At 34.6% G+C, this 20,707-nt stretch overlaps 1 protein-coding gene across 1 annotated transcript; it reads right to left on the bottom strand.

Annotated features, from left to right (window-relative positions):
• Window positions 1-1,845: 1,845 nt before the first annotated feature.
• On the bottom strand, window positions 1,846-20,667 carry LOC123526562 (uncharacterized). The gene is made up of 6 exons (XM_045305779.2): window positions 20,402-20,667; window positions 9,729-9,885; window positions 6,671-6,915; window positions 6,163-6,197; window positions 5,340-5,546; window positions 1,846-2,001 (listed from the first exon to the last, which is right to left on the bottom strand). The coding sequence occupies exons 2-6, from the start codon at window positions 9,752-9,754 to the stop codon at window positions 1,855-1,857; spliced, it is 660 nt and encodes a 219-aa protein (XP_045161714.2). The 5' UTR covers window positions 9,755-9,885; window positions 20,402-20,667; the 3' UTR covers window positions 1,846-1,854.
• Window positions 20,668-20,707: the final 40 nt, after the last annotated feature.

Consider the following 20,707-nt stretch of genomic DNA (forward strand, 5'->3'; position numbering starts at 1 on the left):
TTTAGCTGACAATAATTAAAACTGGAAGTTAGGATGAAACTTGTAGAAAATTCTGCTGTGCGTTTCGGCTGAAGGCATTGTACCTTAACTCCCATCGAGTTAAATCTTGACGTTATGTTGGCAAATTTGCAGTTATATATTTGAGAGGAAAAGAAACACTTGTTAGGACTGGGTTAACTGACCCTAATACATGCAACTGCAACGATTAAATGAAATTTAGATACAAGCTAATGTCATACAAGAAAGATTACCATAAAGATGCCGATGGCAAGAAATAGAATGCTACGAATTTTAGGTCTCTAAACAATGTTTAACTGTTTCGTAATTTTGCAGTAAAAGTAGTTCAAAAAATGTACGTTAATTATTTATTCAAATAACAACACAATAGTTACACAGTAATAATACAGTCCTTAGTACATAGTTTATTTGTTAATTTAATTAACACTTTTATTTACCCATAAATATTTCCTATTTCCACACATTTGAAACAGTTTAAGACAAACGAGGTAAAGAACTCAATACGCATGCCAATAGCCCTTTTCTTATGCACAAGTTGAGAAAAAAAAGGTAGAACTCATTATCTGATATGAAAGATATGGATTAATTTATCATAAACGGGCATGTATAAAGTAGAAAAATAATGATATAATAAATCTTGCTTTACACGAAAATGATATCTACAACTCATAATAGATAAAATATATATTAAGAGAATCGGGTTAGGTAATTTTTGATGGTTCCGAATCGGTTATACCTCGCGCGTTATGCCCTTTGTGTAAAACCACCGACTTTCCACAAGCCATCAGGATTGATTCGTCAGCTGAATGAATTCTTCACCCATAAATATATCCTATTTCCACACATTTGAAACAGTTTAAGGCAAACGAGGTAAAGAACTTAATACGCATGCCAATAGCCCTTTTCTTATGCACAAGTTGAGAAAAAAAAGGTAGAACTCATTATCTGATATGAAAGATATGGATTAATTTATCATAAACGGGCATGTATAAAGTAGAAAAATAATGATATAATAAATCTTGCTTTACACGAAAATGATATCTACAACTCATAATAGATAAAATATATATTTAGAGAATCGGGTTAGGTAAATTTTGATGGTTCCGAATCGGTTATACCTCGCGCGTTATGCCCTTTGTGTAAAACCACCGACTTTCCACAAGCCATCAGGATTGATTCGTCAGCTGAATGAACTCTTCACACAGGAAGGCGAGGCAAATCTTTCTAAGTAATGAGTTTTGTTTAGACATGTACATTGTTTAATATAAACATTTAAATGAAATCTGGTACTATTTACATTTGTGACGGTATCTCAACACACAATATAGATTTATTAGAAGTTGCAAGTGGAGTTTGAGGAAGAGATAAAATTAAGTAAAACAAACACTTCCATGCAGGTAAAAGAGTTCATCTTAAAAATAAAACGAGACTTTAGGCAAACAATAAACCTGTTCAAAATATGTCAGTGGTGTTTGCCACTGACCGTTCCAAAATAGTGTCACGCTGTATTTCTCAGTCTGTTCGTTTTAGCTTCATTGTCTATATATGTAGTATTTGTGTTTTTACTATATGTTAATCATATGCATATACATTTGTATATACATACACTTCTATGTGGTTACGGTTCGCGGCAAGTACGTTCTGAAAACATGTCTTAACAGGTCAATATCGATACAGTGTTCTAGATATTATCAGTAATGTTCAATGTTGATACTACGTTATTAGTTTTTTTCCGATACTATCTTTAAAATAATTTCTTTGTCCCAAAAGTGTAGATATGCTTTCGTTTCCAGTTCTGACTAAGAAACAATGTGTTAATTTGCTTGCACTACTTTTTCAGTGTTTGTAGGAATATCTGGCACTGAAGCTGAGTTCCTCAGGTGACATCCAGGAATTTTCTCTTTTATTCAGTATCACTGAATTTATTCCTGCAGTCTGTGAAGGTGACACCACTGGCATGTGATCAATGTTGTGGTTTTTCATCTAGAAAAAAATAGGAAAAAGTAGGTAACTGGGTACGTAGGTTAACATATGTAGCTATAGAAACTGACTGAGCGGGCGTTTTGCACTTAAATCTAAAACAGTTACTGCAACTGATTAAAGACACAGGACTAGTTCATAATATCTGAAATCACAAACAAAATAATATGAGCTATGCCATGAGAAAACCAACATAGCGGCTTTGCGACCAGCATGGATCCAGACCAGCCTGCGCATCCGCGCAGTCTGGTCAGGATCCATGCTGTTCGGTAACAGTTTCTCTAATTGCAATAGGCTTTGGAAGCGAACAGCATGGATCCTGACCAGACTGCGCGGATGTGCAGGCTGGTCTGGATCCATGCTGGTCGCAAAGCCACTATGTTGGTTTTCTCATGGCACGGCTCGTATCGTAAAGCGTATCTTTTAGACATGAGAGAGTAAGAAAATACAACAAACACAGTTTAACAAAGAATAATGTATGTGGAAAATATGGATTCGTGTAAATAAGAATTTTGATATCAAGTTGATTTTTTGTCCAAGTTTATCATTCCAAATCATAGCATTATGGTACAGGATTGTAGCTTGGGGCCAACCCTTAACCTTTAGCAATACTTTTTGAACCATTTTCACGAATAATATATTGAATAAGAAAGATCGCTGTTTTCGCATATTACTGCTGTAACATTCGGCACTGATGTATCGCTGAAATTCGCACATGAATACAAAAAAAGAAGAAGATAAAATAAAGGTGTTCAACAATGTATGTACATCTCGGTCAAACAAATGAAGTTGTTCGAGTTTAGAGATAATGGGTTTATTTCGCCATACAAACACAAAACAAATAAATATCACAAAGGAATGCTATTCATATTGAAATCTTTTGAATGCAAGATTATTTTTTTTGCAATAACAGCGTAAAACACCCCAGTGACAGAAATTTCCTCTATGATTAACTATCAGTGACTTGGTATATACGCTTAGGAATGCCGATTACGCGAAGAAATGGTTTCGGTAGAACCTAAGTAACGGATTCAGAGCAAAGGACGATTTCTGTGTTTTTATCGAAAATAAGTTGGCCTTTCACAGCATTGATATTTCTGTTCAATATTTGACTTCTTTTTGATATCATAGTGTTATTTTGCCTACAAATGTCTGTCATTCAACATATTATGATAATAATAAGATAGAATCAATGCAATTTTGTCTCTTAAAGGTCACGGAATTAATGATGACATATTTTCCATGTCACGGATTTCTGTTTACAGTATGACAGATATATATCTTAGAAATATATCTCTAATAATTTGGATATTTCCTTTATTGAAAATTCGTCTGTGATACATGAGGCCGACATTTCATGCCAGTAAGTTACCAACGAGTCGCTCACATTTTTCATTTAACGTTGGTGACAGTCATATCCGATCAACTCTCTAACAGATATTTTATCATATCCTGTTGAAATCTTTTACCGGCATCTTTACACAATTTTATATTTCATAAATTGGGAAATGCCAATCGCTCGGATATTTTACAGAATAATACTCGAGATCATGGTGCCTTTTCTCTTCGCGCAAACGTTTTACCTGTAGACAATCAAAATTGACAGATTCCGTCGTTTCTTGTTTCAAATCCGTATAATCTGCTACCTTATATGCAGCTTTCAAAGCGCTCACGAGTCGGGTGAACTTTGAATGAAAAAATGCATAGCCCTGCAGTTTTCTGTCCCTGTCATAACCTCTTGAAACCGCTTTCAATTTATCCGGTACTAGTATTCGGCAATACGGCAAAGCTTATCTTGTTCCGCTCTTAAACTCCCACTTCAGTGTGGTTACTAGTAAAAATCTGCAGACAGACATGTACTAACGAGGGAGGTTGAAAGGCACCTTCTTTAGTCTGTTTGTGGATCTGTGGTTTTTCAAAAAAAAAGACAATGGGTACAAGAATGAAACTTGCTTCTGAAGGTTATATTGTAGCAGATCAAAACACGTAATAAACCCGTTGTTTTGGGTCGCTCTAAAATTCCGCCAAATTGATAACCTTCATTACGCCATGTGTTTATTACAGCAGAGAAGATCTAAGGGCTATCCCTATTTTATACAAAGTATATCCAGTTCAAGAGTTGTTTGAAAGCTTTCGTTAAGATAACAAATCAAATACATGCGAATTTGAAACAAGAAAAAATCTGACATATTTAACTGTCCAGATGTAAAATATTCGAGAAAAGTCTCAAAGCTTCTGAATTCATTCTGCCAAACATCCAAGTAATGAACAATTCCACAATCAAAAAAGTTCTGTTTAAATGTCAACAATAGATTTCAATAGGATTTGGTAAAATCAATGAGAGAATTTGTTCAGGTATGAACTGTCACCAACAGTAACTGAAAAACGTGTTGGTAACTTACTGGTACCTGAAATGTCTGTCTCGTGTATAGCTGACGAATTTATGGTTGATAATGGAAATTGGAAGTATTTCTATGATATAAATATGCCAGACTGTGGAGAGAAAACCGTGACAATGAAAATGGGTAGGCATGAAATCTGTGACATTTAAGACAAAATGACATTTCTTATTTTGCTATTTACATAATCTGTTCAATGATGGACTACTTATTTTAGGCGAATTACACTAAATTATCAAAAATAAGTCAAATATAAGCAGACATATCAAATTGACAACTTATTTTAAATTTTGATAACAGTAAACAAAACAGAAATTTTCCTGAAATCCGTGACGTTTTGCTCAGAAATCCGTTACCAAGGCTCGTCCGAAACCATTTCTTCGTGCGGTCAAAATTCTGAAGCGTATATATTAAATCACAAAGAGTTGATCCCTTTTTCAGGAAAAATCACACAATATTATCAAAAATAAGTCAAATATTGAACAGACCTATCATTTTTGTGAAATGCAACGTACTTTCATTTTTCGGTAACAATAAATGATATATAAAAATCGTCCTGAAACCGTTACAAATGCTCGTCCAAAACCATATCTTCGTGTGACCAATATCCCTAATCGTGTGATATATTTATCTATTATTTAATAATATTTTATTTGATCTCTCTTTAAGTTAATCAAAGTTATTCTCTCTTTGACATATTTATTACAAAAAAAATATATGAATAACATGTGGAACATAAAATAGTGTAAGGGCAAAATGGTTTGACAACACTAAGTGATTGCCATTGATCTTTGAGTAAATGTGTTCAGGTAACTTTTGTTCTTCAAAGTTATTAACATTAACTTAAAAAAATGAATGTTTAGCATTACACTTGACATACTACATAATGATATGCTACCTTGCGATTTCATCATGAATCATGAATATACATTAAATACTTACAACGTTATGTACGCCCCTTTTACTGTTGTCGCTCCCATCATCTTCATCTTCATCGTCTTCATCTTGTTCATATCCAACTTGGGCTTTCGGGGCACACCAGCATTTCCATCCCACACACAACAGACAGAAGAACACAAACAAGCTGGTAAAACCACTTGTCAGTCCGATCCGAGCGGGCGTCCACCAACACATCGAAAACAGTTTGCACTAAAATTCAAAAGAGACATAAGTCGACTGCCATATAAAATTGATTTTAGACATTATGTTTCATGAGTTACAAAATGCATGGATACGTATTTATTTTAAAGAAAATGTACATGACTTTGTGATAAATTAAACATAAAATAGATATGGGTATCCTTTAAGATGACCAAAATTAAATGTAATTTTCAAATAGAAATATTAAAAATATTAATCTCCTCGACTGTGGTTCAAATAAGCTCAATCGAGCTAAAATAAATAAGTATATCCTAAATAAAAATATTACTGCAGTAGTTATACTATACGATATTAAGCCATCCTTTATAGAACACATAGCAATCAAAACATAAAATGAACCTATATACGAAATAAAGACGAAGATACATTTAAGATTATGGGCTCGTAATGTCGTTCGGCAATTTACGCCCGATTACGTATTCTCACGATACTACTTCGGCATTCTCCGGCTGTTTACGTAGTTCATACGAGCAACTAGCATCCAATACGAAGTATACGTAATTATAGAGAAACTGCCAAATGTCATTACGGGTCCACTACCTTAATATAAATATCACCGTATCAGCGAGCATGTCTCTACACTATATATTAATGACTTGTTTACCTCTTCTTCTGAACCTTTGGTACAAGATGAACTTCCTGTAAAAGAATGAAAATAAAAGTTTCCTTTGTTTATACACGAAACAAAAAGGCTTCTAAATTAAACTTTTGTCAAGCTGAGCGTACATGACAATGTCGTGATGTTGTATCCGCAAGGATATTCAACTGAAGAGACATACTGCCATTTTTGTTTTAATTAGAACCTTACATTAAGATATTGAACCTTCAAGAAAACAAAGTACTTAGCCGTCGAAGCTAAACGCTGTTAAGGCTCAGGAGTCATTAATTCAATATAGCTTGTAGATAAAATAAAAGCTAACTTAAAAATGGCAAAATGAAATAAAATAATCTAAAACGAAAACACAAGTAACCGATTAATGCACAAGAAGTCAGTGAGATAACTGAGTTTCACGATTATCTCGAGTTCTTTTGTAGGATAACCCAGGAAGCAGTCAGTCAACGTATTAATGATACGTTTATACACTAAATCAAGGAAGAAGAAAAAAGATAACCTGTTCCTTCACACAGGATGTCATAATTCCCTGAGCATTGTATGGTTCTGAAGTACATGTTGGTGTGTATCCGGCCACAATTTTCAGTTCCAGCTCCATTTGGCTCTCCAGCATCCCATTTACTCCAGGTTAGATCCTTCATGGTACCGGAAGTCTCCCAGAAGTGGGTATAATTTCCTAAGCCTGTCACATCTACCCAGTATAGGCCGATCCAAATAGCACTTGGCAGTGTAAAATTTGCTCCTCTAACGATACGGGAAAAATGTAACAACAATAAAACAATAATAATTACGATGATAATTATGATGATTTAGTATACCTCATAAAATACCCAATGCATTAGTTTAATTAAAATAGTAATACATGTATATCACATTCCTCAGAGATTTGATATCTCATAGGAGAAATCGTTATTTTGTTTTTTCTGCGCAGGTGATATTATTTCTCATATCTCCCGTTGGGTGATATGATACTTTCACACTGACTAACTAACTGACGAGGCGCTTCTAATTTTTATGTATGTGTGAGCCCTGCCGATTTCTTTTTTCTTTTCAAAGATTTGCTCTCCGTGCCAAAAAAATTCAAAAAACAAGTTTTATTAAAATTGGAATTAAAACTATAATATTCGGATAGGAAATGCTCTAACTAAAAAAATTAGTACTCACACATATGTTTGCTTTAGAAATAAGAAAGTTATCACCGTTTTTCGAACATTACTGATGTCGATTACGATATTGGCGAAACGCAATATATGGTTATGTATGCTTTATGTACAGCAAATTCGCAGTCATTTCGGAGTGCTCTTTAGTAAAGACTCCTACAGTCTTTATGCTATTGGATAAGAAATCATTTGAATCATTATATTGATTATCCAGTAAATGTTTTGACCTTTATATGTTTCCGGTAGAATAAGATAGATATTGAATTCCTGCGAGTATGATATGAAACATTTTCATCCTAAGAAATATGAATATACGTGTAAAATGAAAAATGATGACTATGAGGCTTGTACTGGTTCTTCCCAGGAAAGACGGCTTCGCATGTATCGGTGCTATACACCGGGCACGTTAAAGAACCAGACTGTCTATTCGCAAAGAGATAGGCTAAGTCACGTAATGGATTAACACACTCACACATGATTCCTTTCACTATTAGTACAACACATGTTATATAAAAAGTTCTATATATCTTTTACGTCAGATCACAGTATTTTTTAAACCAGTCAGAATTTGACCTTTTGAGTGAGGGGGGGGGGGCGGGGGCGGGGGTGTTATGGATTTTAGTTAACGTCACTTCGACATATTCATTGGTCATTCAGCGACTTTCCAACTAGTTTAAATGGTGAAGAACCCGAGTACCCATTCAGTTATCTAGCTGGCACATGGTTAGAACCTAGGACCTTCCATAGGACAGCTGAATGGCTTCTACACATGAAAGAATTCTACACCGTAAGTCAGCCGTCAGACCCAAATCGATAAGGAGCAAGTGATTTGAAGTCTGCAACTTTAACCACTCAGCCACTGAGTTCCGACTAAGCCGGTATAAAAGGTGTTGCAAAATTTCAGTAGCTCAATTAATCCGACTCTGCTATTACTCTTGTTGGCTGTGGTCTATGTTCCATAGGATAACGTAGAATCTTTAGCGGATTAGTCATATAAAAAGGCACCAAAAAGTAAATATCATTGGCCGGTGGTCTAGTGCTAACACGGTTGACTGTCAATCCAGAGGTCTGGGGTTCGAATCCCGGTCCAGGCACTGGAAATTTCTGACATGCTCTTGAGTGTCTCCCACCTCACTGGCGGCCTGTGATGGTTCTTCCCAAGAAAGAGGGCTTCGCGTGTATCGTTGCTATACACCGGGCACGTTAAAGAACCAGACTGTCTATTCGAAAAGAGCTAGGCTAAGTTAGCCGGACACGTCTGTATCTGAAAAGTTCTGTCTGCTCTGGGGGCTTTATCTCACTCTGTCCCTCTGGTCAGATCGCTCTATGTCTGTACTAGTAAGGATGATTTCGCGTTTATCATGAAAAGGGCGCTATATAAAATCTGGTATAATAATAATAATAATAATAATATAGGGTTATTATAACAGTAGCTTGATCTGGGATGCAGTATTCGGCTCGAGTGGATTTTGCCAGATTGGATCTCACGAGGCGCGCAAGCGCCGAGTGTGATCCGACCTTGCAAAATCCACGAGAGCCGAATACAAAGTCCCAGATCTAGCTATTGTTATAATGATCCTATTATTACATACCTTTACCATTTTGATTCTTGTTTTGTTCTTGAACGAAATCTCCAATGTTTATCGATATTACATGGAACTTAGTGAAGTTTTTATGTGCGCTTTTTATAGAAATGTGTCTGGTCATGCATATTGATGAAAATAGTCTGGCAGCATACAATACGGAAGGTACAATACGGATTCTAAAAGGTACAATACGGAATTTTGTTTGTCTGTTCATATTTAATTGTGAAATACAAGCCGATTTTTTACAGAATTTATATAGGTATATAATAAAAAGGTAGATAGAATTGTTGAAGAATTTCCAGAGAGTGTTTTTATATGACGATATAATTAGTTGCTTTGTTATACTACGATATAAAACATGTGTTCTTTTCATTCCATGATCATGAACTGCTTGAACAACTGAACGTTTGGCGTAAATCAGCGTAACATTTGTATCAGAATATGGTTCTCGTTCTTGTGTGACCCAGTTACACTAATTCTCATCTCGTTACAGCGTAAATACTTCAAAATATACGAAAATTTGATGGATCATACTGTACTATGATATTAAACGTTCTTCTTCTTGGTAAATCTAGTGGGACAAGTTTTTTTTTTCTACCCCTCTCTTTACTTGGTTAATATATCTAAACAGATGTGTACCGAATGCGCAGAATTTTTACATCTACTCTTGCTCATGATTAGCCGGCTCGTCGACAAAAGACTTTAAACCTTAAATTACAAAGGTTAAGACAGTTTGTTGACAAGTGCGTGATTTATCTGAATATTTAAAATATTTGACTGTAATAATATGCATAAACCTTTGGATACTTACAAAGTTTTGTCGAAATATGCGTACATTCTGTCATATTCCGCCTGGGTATCTATCACTGCCAGCTCACAAGTTGCATAACTTTTACAGACGTTCCGGGCCACTGTGTTGTTAGGCCTGGTGCCATTGTATGGTATATACAAGAATTGGCCGCCATACACTGCAAGTTATTTTTTTAACTCAAAACAATTATCAGTAATATTGAAAACTTGTTAAAATTTTTTAAATGTAGATAATAATTATAGGTTATTAGCTTTGTATGGGGAAATATGCACGAGTTCTTCAGCGGAAATATTGCGCGACTTTAGGAGCGCAATATTCTTCCGCTGAAGAACGAGTGCATATTTCCCGATGCAAAGATAATAACCTTTTTATTACATACGCATCTACACGTATAAATATTATGTAAATATCATAAATATGTTCAATAGACTGAATAGGATTGACAATACTGAACTAAATAGAAAAAAAATAGTGCAACAACACACACTGAATTACGTCATGCACCCGATATGAAATTCAGGCGTCAGTGTATGGAAAAAATTTGACGTTTCCGGTACCAGTGTAATTTAACGGAGAATAGAATAGTGTATGTAATAACTAAGTAGATTACACTGGAAGATTTGTGCAGCCAGTTATTGGGCAATCGGAACACTAGCGACACAACTCATATCTAGCTAAGAATCGCGGTTTCACAAATTAAAAGCAAAAAATAATATTTTACAATACATTTGCTGTAGATATGTTATTGTTTAAAGTCTGTAGATGTTATTTTATCAAAATGAATAACCCGTTTGATGGCGTAGGAACAAGACAATATTTCTGGTGAAAACAACGTTTTCGGCCGGCGAAGGCTTTCTTTATTTGCTGTAGAATATGTCCCTATATAACACTCCTATTGGACATTTTAGTTCAGAACTTTTGTATCTTTTCATACGATAAGTTAATGTATTATAACTGTATTTTCATGATTGCAATTTTATAATTTATCGCTACTTGAGTCATTTCAAATTCTCTGTTTCGTTTAAGTAGATACAATATTTTCAAGTACTTCAGCCGATGTAACTATTCTTTTATATGAATTTGATGTTAAACTATGGTTAAGCCTTGCTTGGGGTGCAGGTAGGTTATTTGACAATTGGAATATTTTGGACATATTCATATTTGAGAAAACTAGCGACGCGAAAATTTGCGGTTTCACATAACTGAAAGATTCGTAATTAATTTACCATTTATTAGACAATCAGAATATTCGGTGACTTGTTCGCTTATCAGATTTTTTTTATTATTTTCCTAGATGTAACAAAGAAAAACTTTCTGACACTTCGTTACCAAGGTTTAAGTCAAAGTTTCTGATAATTTAGAACCAAAGCAAAAATTTCAACGCAAGAGGGGAAAAATGGCATTTCGTCTTAATTTTTCGTCTTTAATTTGCGAAATCATTTTCACCCGGTTGAGGGTTACTCGTATCTATTATCCTTTTATATCCAATTAAGATATATGAGACGTGTCATGGGAAAACCAACATAGTGGCTTTGCGACCAGCATGGATCCAGACCAGTCTGCGCATCCGCGCAGTCTGGTCAGGATCCATGCTGTTCGCTAACGGTTTCTCTAATTACAATAGGCTTTGAAAGCGAACAGCATGGATCCTGACCAGACTGCCCGGATGCGCAGGCTGGTCTGGATCCATGCTGGTCGCAAACCCACTATGTTGGTTTTCTCATGGCGCGGCTCATATGACATTTTCTGCTTATTTTCTTTTCAGGTTATGTTATGTTTTCTATATTTTTCAAACTTTAAGAGAACAAACCTGATCCAGTTTTTGTTACAAAGAACAAGATGAAGAACACCCCTAAATTCCAAACTAAGAAAATATCTAATATTCCCGACACAGCCATATACATAGATACATAGATATCTACAATGAACCACAGTTCTCTCGGATATTATTTAACTGAATTAAAAGGATAACTAAAAGTTAGGTCAGTTTCTGGGCAATACAAAGTAACTTTTGTTTGTACTAATAATTTAAGGTAAAGTGTCAGCTGAGCAGAGCAATATATATTTATTATTTAATATTTAATATGGACAAACATTGTTATCATTCTGGTAATGATCTGTCACTGAATAAAATGTTTCTGTTTTCTTGATAGCTCATTTGTTCACTAATTCAAATAATAAACGTGTTTCTATTGATATATTCTAAACTGGCATGAAACTAATTGAATCAATAAATTCTGTATATTATATAAAAAGATGTTTACATTTTAAATTAGCCTAAAGAAGTTTCTGAAATCGTGACCGAGTAAAAGAAAAGTAAGTATCGATAACAGTAAGACTTTTAACTTTTACTCTGCTACATTTCTAAAATGAACTTTTCAACCGTTCAGTTTGGGCAATACCATTTATTATTTGAAGAGGTGTTTCCTGAAAATTTACCGTGACTGAATAGCGAACAGGGCAGACCATGATCAGCCTGCACAGACGTGCAGGCTGATCCTGGTCTGCACCGGTCGCAAAGGCAGAATCACTAGCCACCAGCAGGCTAAAGGTTAACAAGATTACAAGTTTAGAAACATTCGTAGGTTTCACCCGAGATACTGTGCGGAAAGGTTTTAATAATTTTAAAATTGTCAGCACTAGAATTGTAGTACATGTATCTGCTTGTAAGCAATAAAAACTTATTACGTCGATATATACAGGTGGAATGGTGCACATAAAACATCTAACACATTGTTGTAGAAACAATAATTCCCACATTTTGCTGACGTTCTTAGTTACCAAAGACATATACTTTGTTCATTTGACATAATGGGCGACAAACTTTGTTGTTTTGACAGGACAAGATTACACATGAAAACTGATAGTTATAAAATGTCACATACCTCTCTTTCTAAAATGTTACTCATTTTTACTACGAACATGGTAAGAACTAAGATACTTTGAATTGGACGGTTTATCACCTGTTTTCGCGACTTCGCATGTGGTCATTGTTATGTTTCTATGCTGGAGTAATATATAGAACAACATCGATTGTGCTCTAACAAAATTTAATGTGAATGAAGTTCCCTGCTGTATTAAAGACAGGCCCCAGATAAAGCATGCATCAGGTTATATAGGTCAAGGGCACACAACTTTTCATGTGTGCTTGATCAGGTTTCTACATACTGTTACAGTGTAAGCATCATTTAAGCAAGATTTGTTTGGTGTCTTTTGTGATGAATAAATCATGAATAAATGATGAATAAACCATGCTTCTACATGAATTTCTTCAAAAATTCCCGAGTATCCCTTTAAACTACTTACGATTAAAATTCCAATATACGTGTATACTATGTTTTATCCCATATTATCGGGAAGAGTTATAGTTCTCCAGTTTCAATGCTTGTATAGTTTTGTGGATGTAATGATATTAATTGCGTGTTAAAAAGTCCAGAAGGATTATCTGGTGCCAAAGCCCGTTTCTAGTTAAAGCATCTTTGAAAATTATATTAAGCATTTCCCAGTAAAAAATATTTGATAATGTTAAAAAATGTCCAATGTTCTACAGAACACATATTCTCCCTTCTTTTCATTTCTTTGCAATTTTTATGTAATTTTAAGTAGTTGTTAAGTTATTCAATACTATATTATTCATGAACATTAAGGTAAAAAATATATGAATTCGATACATTTTCAGAAATCAGTGCTAGATATATATAATACCTGCTATGGTATCCGTGCTAAGGCCTCGTCATAGTACTATATGTTATATATTCTTACCTCATTAGCTTGCTAAATTTCTAAAAATGAACTGGTCCATCATTTAGTACGACAGTACCATTAACTGCTAAAAGGGGTGCTTACCCAATAGTTGCTGACTGAATGGTGAACAGTGCAGACCATGATCAGGCTGCACTGATGTGCAGGCTGATCACAGGCGCTTGAAGCTCTATCAAAAAAATGGATGCATTATCATATCCCACCCACTTAATATACCATGAAGAGATATAACCTGCGTATACATTTTTATTGATTGAGCTTCAAACACCTGTGGGCTGATCTTGGTCAGCAGAATCACTTGCCGACATCGGGCTAAATGTTAAGTCATATTGAAACTAAATTGTATAATAGCTTAGTATAGACTAATACATAACATGCTGGACAAAAAAAAAGAATAAAAAAGCTATATCTGTGCATTAAGAAGGGTATAAAAGACATTTGGGCTTCCTGCAAATCATTGAATCGCGCTAGCAATCAGTTCTTAGATTTACATTTTTAAAGCGGCTTGCTACAAAAAAATAAGTGAGTATCAGGAAATCAAAATCAGTGCATCGATAGTTATATTTTCAACATCTAAATAGAACAGTTTAAATGGCATACCCATGTTAATTTGAAATTCGCCTTCCGATAAAAATATAGTTCCTAATTTTTATATAAAATATCCTTAAATCCAGATACATGTAAATATATTGTATAATCGTGTCTATTCAATTTTGTTCTTTCCTTTTAGAAAAAAGAAAGTTTTAACTAAAATTTAACGTTCTTTTAAAAATTTTAGTCTTGATGTTTAAAGCCTTTTGTAGCATGAAAGTTAACGTGCTAAAAGATGCGCACTGAGTACTCCCGGATACGTCTTTAAATGAAAATAAACGCTTTGTTTCTTCCTATACAAATTATATTGCATATGAAAATATTTGTTGGTATAAACATAATATTACCTACACACTACAGAAATAAACTGTTCACCCCGACATTATTGTCATGTTCGCTAAACCTGAATGTTCCGAAACTATTCAGTATATTGCGCGTAATTTTGCCACCGTTCAGTTAAGATCTGTATGCTGCTGATCGGAAGTTATGATGAAATCGCAGCCAAGCGAGTTTCAAAACTTGCAAATCGAGCAAGAACTTCAGTCGGACTTAAATCCTGATGAACAAAGTGATTTGAATGGACAAAATGCGAGTAAAGACGAACAAGAAACAGTGAGGGAAACCTGGGGTGGGGAATTCGAGTTTGTCCTATCACTTGTGGGATACACTGTAGGATTAGGGAATATATGGCGTTTTCCTTACTTCTGTTACAAGAATGGAGGAGGTAGTATTTTTGTTTTAGTTTTTTTTTTTTCATGTATTTTTTATATTCTCTTTGACTTAAGAAGAACGAAACCCTTAATGTTTTGAAGAAGGTTCAGCAACACCGGAAATGAATACTGAATTCATATAAAATCAGACAAACGAATACAACAAAGCGGAAGATAAATAGATCTTTTAAAGAAAGATACAAATGTATTCTATTTCAAAATTTATTTTGTTTATCTTAGACTCGGGCTCCCGTCCCTGTGCTTGTTCCGTCATATTTCTCATATTTAAGTTTTCTTTATTAAAAGTGGAAATAACTCTAGCAGGTTGTTTTTATATTTACATTTTTATTGCCCCTGGCCTCGGGGGCTTTTCGGTTTAGCCATCAGATAAGAATGTGCTATTTACGATGCTTAAAATGTTTTTATAAATATTAAGAAAATAACCATGAAGCCAGGTAGTCAAGCTATGGAAATGCTTTGTTTTTCTGTCATCAATGTTGACAATGCATATTCATGTATTTATCTTAATAATTATATAAACTTCTTTATTCTTGTTTGCTCTTTATAAATACTAGAAACATATTTTATGCTTATTGACCGAATAAAATGGTTGTTGCTGTTGTAGATGTTACGTACCTTCCTTGAGATATATTGAATTAAAGACAGAGGTCATTATGTATATGTCTAGCGTTACCATTTGAGCCGCACCATTAGAAAACCAACATAGTGCGTTTGCGACCAGCATGGATCCAGACCAGCCTGCGCATCCGCGCAGTCTGGTCATGATCCATGTTGTTCGCTAACAGATTCTCTAATTGCAATCGGCTTTGAAAGCGATCAGCGTGGATCCTGACCAGACTGCGCGGATGCGCAGGATGGTCTGGATCTAGCTGATCGCAAACGCACTATGTTGGTTTTCTCATGGTGCGGCTCAATTTTAATAATTGCGGAGTATTGATCATTCTCGAATAGCAATTACAGTGGTAACTTATTGTGAATGAAAATGCATACATGACAATCATGATATTGAAGAAACCAGGTGACATGTCTGGATGTTGAAATTTTATGGAAGGGAATATCCGCCAGTACGTGCACACTGTATCATTGTTATATTTTCTGGTCGTCCTTTGGGACCATAGAGTCCATTCAATACCAATGTAATAAAATTCTGCTTAAACGGATGCTGGGGGCGGGGAGGGGGGCGGGAGGGGGGTGATGGTTCCATTGCCGAGTGATTAAGGACACTGACTTCAAATCACTTGCCCCTTACCGATTTGAGTTTGAGCCTCACTCGAGGCGTTGAATTCTTCATGTGAGGAAACCATCCAGATGGCTTACGGAAGGTCGGTGGTTATACCCAGGTACCCGCTCGTGATGAAATAATGCACGTATGGGCACATGGGGTCTTCCTCCAACATCAAAAGCTGGAAAAGCGCCAAAGGACATATAATTGTGTCGGTGCGGTTTAACCCAACAAAAAAGTAAACCGATGCTAGGGAGGAAATGACTGGGTGAGAGTGGCATAAGTAGTGTTGCACATTTCATTATTTCTCATGAACATATTTAATTAAACCGAGTCTGCTATTATTTTGCTATTATTTGTTTTTTTTATTAGTAGTAAACAAACAACGCCAAAATAATTTTCTCATTCTTTCAAAATATGCACCACCATGCGACGTACATAATTTCAGTCTTCTTATCCAATTTTAAAGGCGTTTTTATAATCTTTTCTAGGTATACTGTGCAGCACTGGAAAATAGCCGAACCGAAATTTTTACATGTTTGATTTTTTTCTTCCGGCAAAATATTTTATGAGTCTTGGAAACAGGAAAATGTCACAAGGGACAAGATCGGGCGAATGCGAAGGGTAGGGAAGCTCAACCACCTTTTCCTTTTCAGAAAGTCACGTACAATGGCCGCTTTGTGTGAAGACGCATTGTCATGCAATAGTCTGACATCCCGCAACCCGTTGCCAGTCTGCGTTTGTTAGTGTTTCTTCAGTTTGGGAAGTAGTTTGCGTTTGTAAAACTTGGCATTTACGAATGTTCCATTTGGTACGGCAATTTGGCATACATAACCTTTCTGACGCTCATGGTACGTTTTTGTCTTTCCCTTCTTTGGTGGCTCATATTTTGTTCTAGTTCTTTCGAAAGGACTCATAAAATAAACCCACGTCTCATTGCTGGTGACGACGACTGCTAAAGATCGACTGTCGTATTTTGGGAACCATTTCAACAATATTTTGGTCCTTTTTACACGGGCAAGTTTCTTGTCTTCTGTAAGCAGATTGGGTATCCATCTTGCATTTATCTTCCTAATTCTTAAATTGTATGAGCAACTCCTACTGAGATGTCAGCGTATCGAGCTATTTGTCTGATTGTAAATCTTGCATCAGTTATTTTGACTTTTGCCTTTTTTGAGGAAGTTGCAATTTTTGGACCGCGTACATGATGCATCAGGTGTAGATGTCATAGAGCATTATGCATAAGCTAAGCATACATAAATACAGCAAAAAGATAAATGGGAGTTAAGATTAAACGTATTAAATTCGGCTGATCTTAGCTTTTAGAACATGGTGTATCAACAGTGAAAGTCTGTATTTGATGAAAGTCTTATTGAATAGTTTGGAGTGATATATTTTATGAGAAGAAATGTTTTATACCAATAGTGTAAGCCTCGTGTTCCTTTCGTGCTTGGTGACTAACGGCAATATAAATAATTAAGTTTGATTTAGTTCATCAGTAGTAGCTATCAATCAATCTAAACAAAAAAAAAAAAAGAATCAAGAAAAGACAAACTCAGCTTATAAATCGCACAGACGCTGTTATTTTATTTCAAAAACGTTCACATACTACTGTTTTCTATCGAAAGACGTTGAATATTTATTGACGTAAAAACATTTTATAAACGAATTTGCTTTCTTTGAGGCTACTTTTTGAAGGCAAACTTAAAAGTTCAGAAAAAATGCGTTACTTTATATGTTAATTTTCAAAACCGACTCAACTATAATAAAAATATCAGCTAAATATCTTACTAGTGATCATAACACTACTAAAATCAGTTGAAGTTATAAAAATTTTTGACAGAAAAAAATCGCAAAAAGTAACATTAAAGTAAAGTCTCTTGCTAATATGTTACATGTTATATTGCGCAGCTGATGGTGCTGACTTGTATATGCCAAAATAATTATCATCTATAAATGAAATTGAAGTAAACAGCTTTCTATAACGAAAGATGATAAATGAAATAAATGATAATTCATTCAAAACTATACAATAATATAAATTATCTGTTCTGTTCAATATGAATATCGTCATATACAATCAGTAACCAAGCACGAAAGAGAATAGGAGACTTACCATGTTGGTACTGTACAGACAGTCATTATGCAGCTGTCATCTGCTAACCTAACACAAGCACAAAAAAAAAACAAAGCATATGCAAGTATAGCAAATATAATTAGCAGTATGCAAGTACTGACAGAAAGCACGCAGGAACCAAAATTAGTTTCATGCATATAAATTTCCCTCAAAGGTAATTAAATGTCCTAATGCAACCCTCGCTTTTTGCGTCATCAGTTTTCTAACACAGGGTCCCGTTACACAAATATTTTTCTTCATTAGCAGTGGATTTAATAGCAGCAGGTTGTTTCTGAACCGATACTTTTATTACCCTTTGCTCCGAACATTGCGAATGGTTCAAGGCTTAAAATTTAATTGTTAATTAGTTGCGTTGGTCATTAAAAATAACGTTTCAGCCAGGAAGCCAGGGTATACGAGTCTGAGTATGCAAGAAGTCTTCAGCACTTCAATTTGCTACCAACAAAATGCTCTTTCCATTTTAAGTTGAAATTCTTGATGATCAGTATGTTTTCCAGCTTGTATTATTATTCTTTCTACTCTGTTCCTGACACTATATGTCGGACCACTGGTAACTATTTCTAGAATACGAGTAGTAAGTCACTTATAAATCAGTAGAAGAATTTCACCTACAATAGTTAGCTAGCTCGTTTCATCAAAATTGTTGCTAACATAACAGGGATTTTTTTTTACATTTCCGTGAAGACTGGTGAAGGTTTTTTGTTTTGTTTTTTTGCATATTTACCTTTGTTATTTGCTTAATACTGTATGCTACTTGTTAACAGTTCGGGTGAAGTTCGGGTGAAAAATAACAGAAAACAATTTACTGCAGTGTATAACTATAATCATCTTATCCAGTACGAAAACGTATTAACACATATTAACAGTCACATTTAAACAACAAAATATGCATGCTGTAAAATAGTTTAATATTGATATCCCCAAGCATTATATAAAAGGCTGTTTTATTTGTTTACATATATTGTTATATTTTTATTAAAGATATACAATATTTTATCTTTATATATCTACTTCAAATGTAGTAAATCCTCACCAAATATATTTAACTTCAAAATTAAATGTCACGCAGTAACAGTCGAGTGATAGTACACATTTTTATTGTGTTCAGTTGTACATGAATAAAGTGTTTACTGTTTAAAATCTGATGCATAGTACTGTTAATTCACATAAACTTGTTAATTTTATGTTTACCTAAACTATATGTAGTGTTTGTTAATGTTTCCAAATATGAAATTCGGGTTTAGTATACCTTTAACAGTACTGTCATGTTCGCGGAATCCTCTTCAATACATTGCGATCACTATTAATTGACAATTTTACATCGCATTAGACAAGCACTGATACATGTATGTAATTCTACAAATGACATCAAATTGTGATAATGTTGAAACTGAAAATAACGTAGGTCTGCAATAAGCTTTTAGTTTTGTTATCATTATCCACACAATATCGGTAATACTATGTATAAATGTTATATATCAGCTTACTTTACACGACGCTTTGTCTGAATGAAAGCAATTTTGTTTCTGGTTTTCGCGCTTTTTTTTTCTTATAAAAATCCGTCAAGAATAAATACAACTGATGAAAATGTTGCATGAAGCGATTTTCAATGTAAATGTTACATAATGGCGGATTCAAATAAAATAATTCTTCTTCTTCTGATTTTTCGTTTGTTGTGTTTCTATTTATTTATTTATTTGCTCTGTAGAGCTATTTTCCTTAAATCACATGACAGATCTGTACATAAATGATAGCATCATAGAATTTGTCATAGAAACTAGTCTATGAAAAGTCATTGACAGCCATTACAATTTTGGGTTTCCATTTTAGTTGATTTTATTGTGGATTGTTTGACTAAAATATGTTTGTTGCATCAAACATGACCCCGCACACCCCCTCCCCCACCACCTTTCCTTCGATTTTTATCCAGCGCTGAAAATATTATTCAAGAAAAAATAAGGTACAGATCATTCTCAATTTTATATAGAATAAAGAAGACCAGTATTTTGTGTGTTTATGCCTTATTTTGAATTCTTTAAAAGGGGTCATTTACCTAAAGCAAAGACGCACTGATACCAGTATTAAAACCAACAAACTTCGATACAAGCCAATTAATGAAAATTATCATCAAATGCCTGTGGGAAAATTATATAAACTGCACAAGAGGAAGTTGCTACAAATACGTATCATTATTTTACATTTAACAAATTAATAACCAATGAAACCTTACCTGATAAATAACGGTTACCATTACAACCAAATTAAATCCGGTACGGAAGCTCGGTGGTTCCACCCAGCTGCCCGCCCGTGACGAAATATTGCACGGAGGGACACCTGTAGTCTTCCTCCAACATCATGCTGGAAAGTCGCCATATAACCTAAATAGTGTCGGTAAGACGTTAAATCCCAAAAATAATAAATCCTAATGTACGGTATGACACCGATACATAGTCATACAATATGTAAATATTTGACAAGATGCATGCTCTTTTCTTTATAATTTATGATTGCACAAATCATTTTTATGTCACTTAGT

This window comes from Mercenaria mercenaria, chromosome 14 (assembly GCF_021730395.1).
Source record: "Mercenaria mercenaria strain notata chromosome 14, MADL_Memer_1, whole genome shotgun sequence".
Taxonomy (NCBI): Eukaryota; Metazoa; Mollusca; class Bivalvia; order Venerida; family Veneridae; genus Mercenaria; species Mercenaria mercenaria.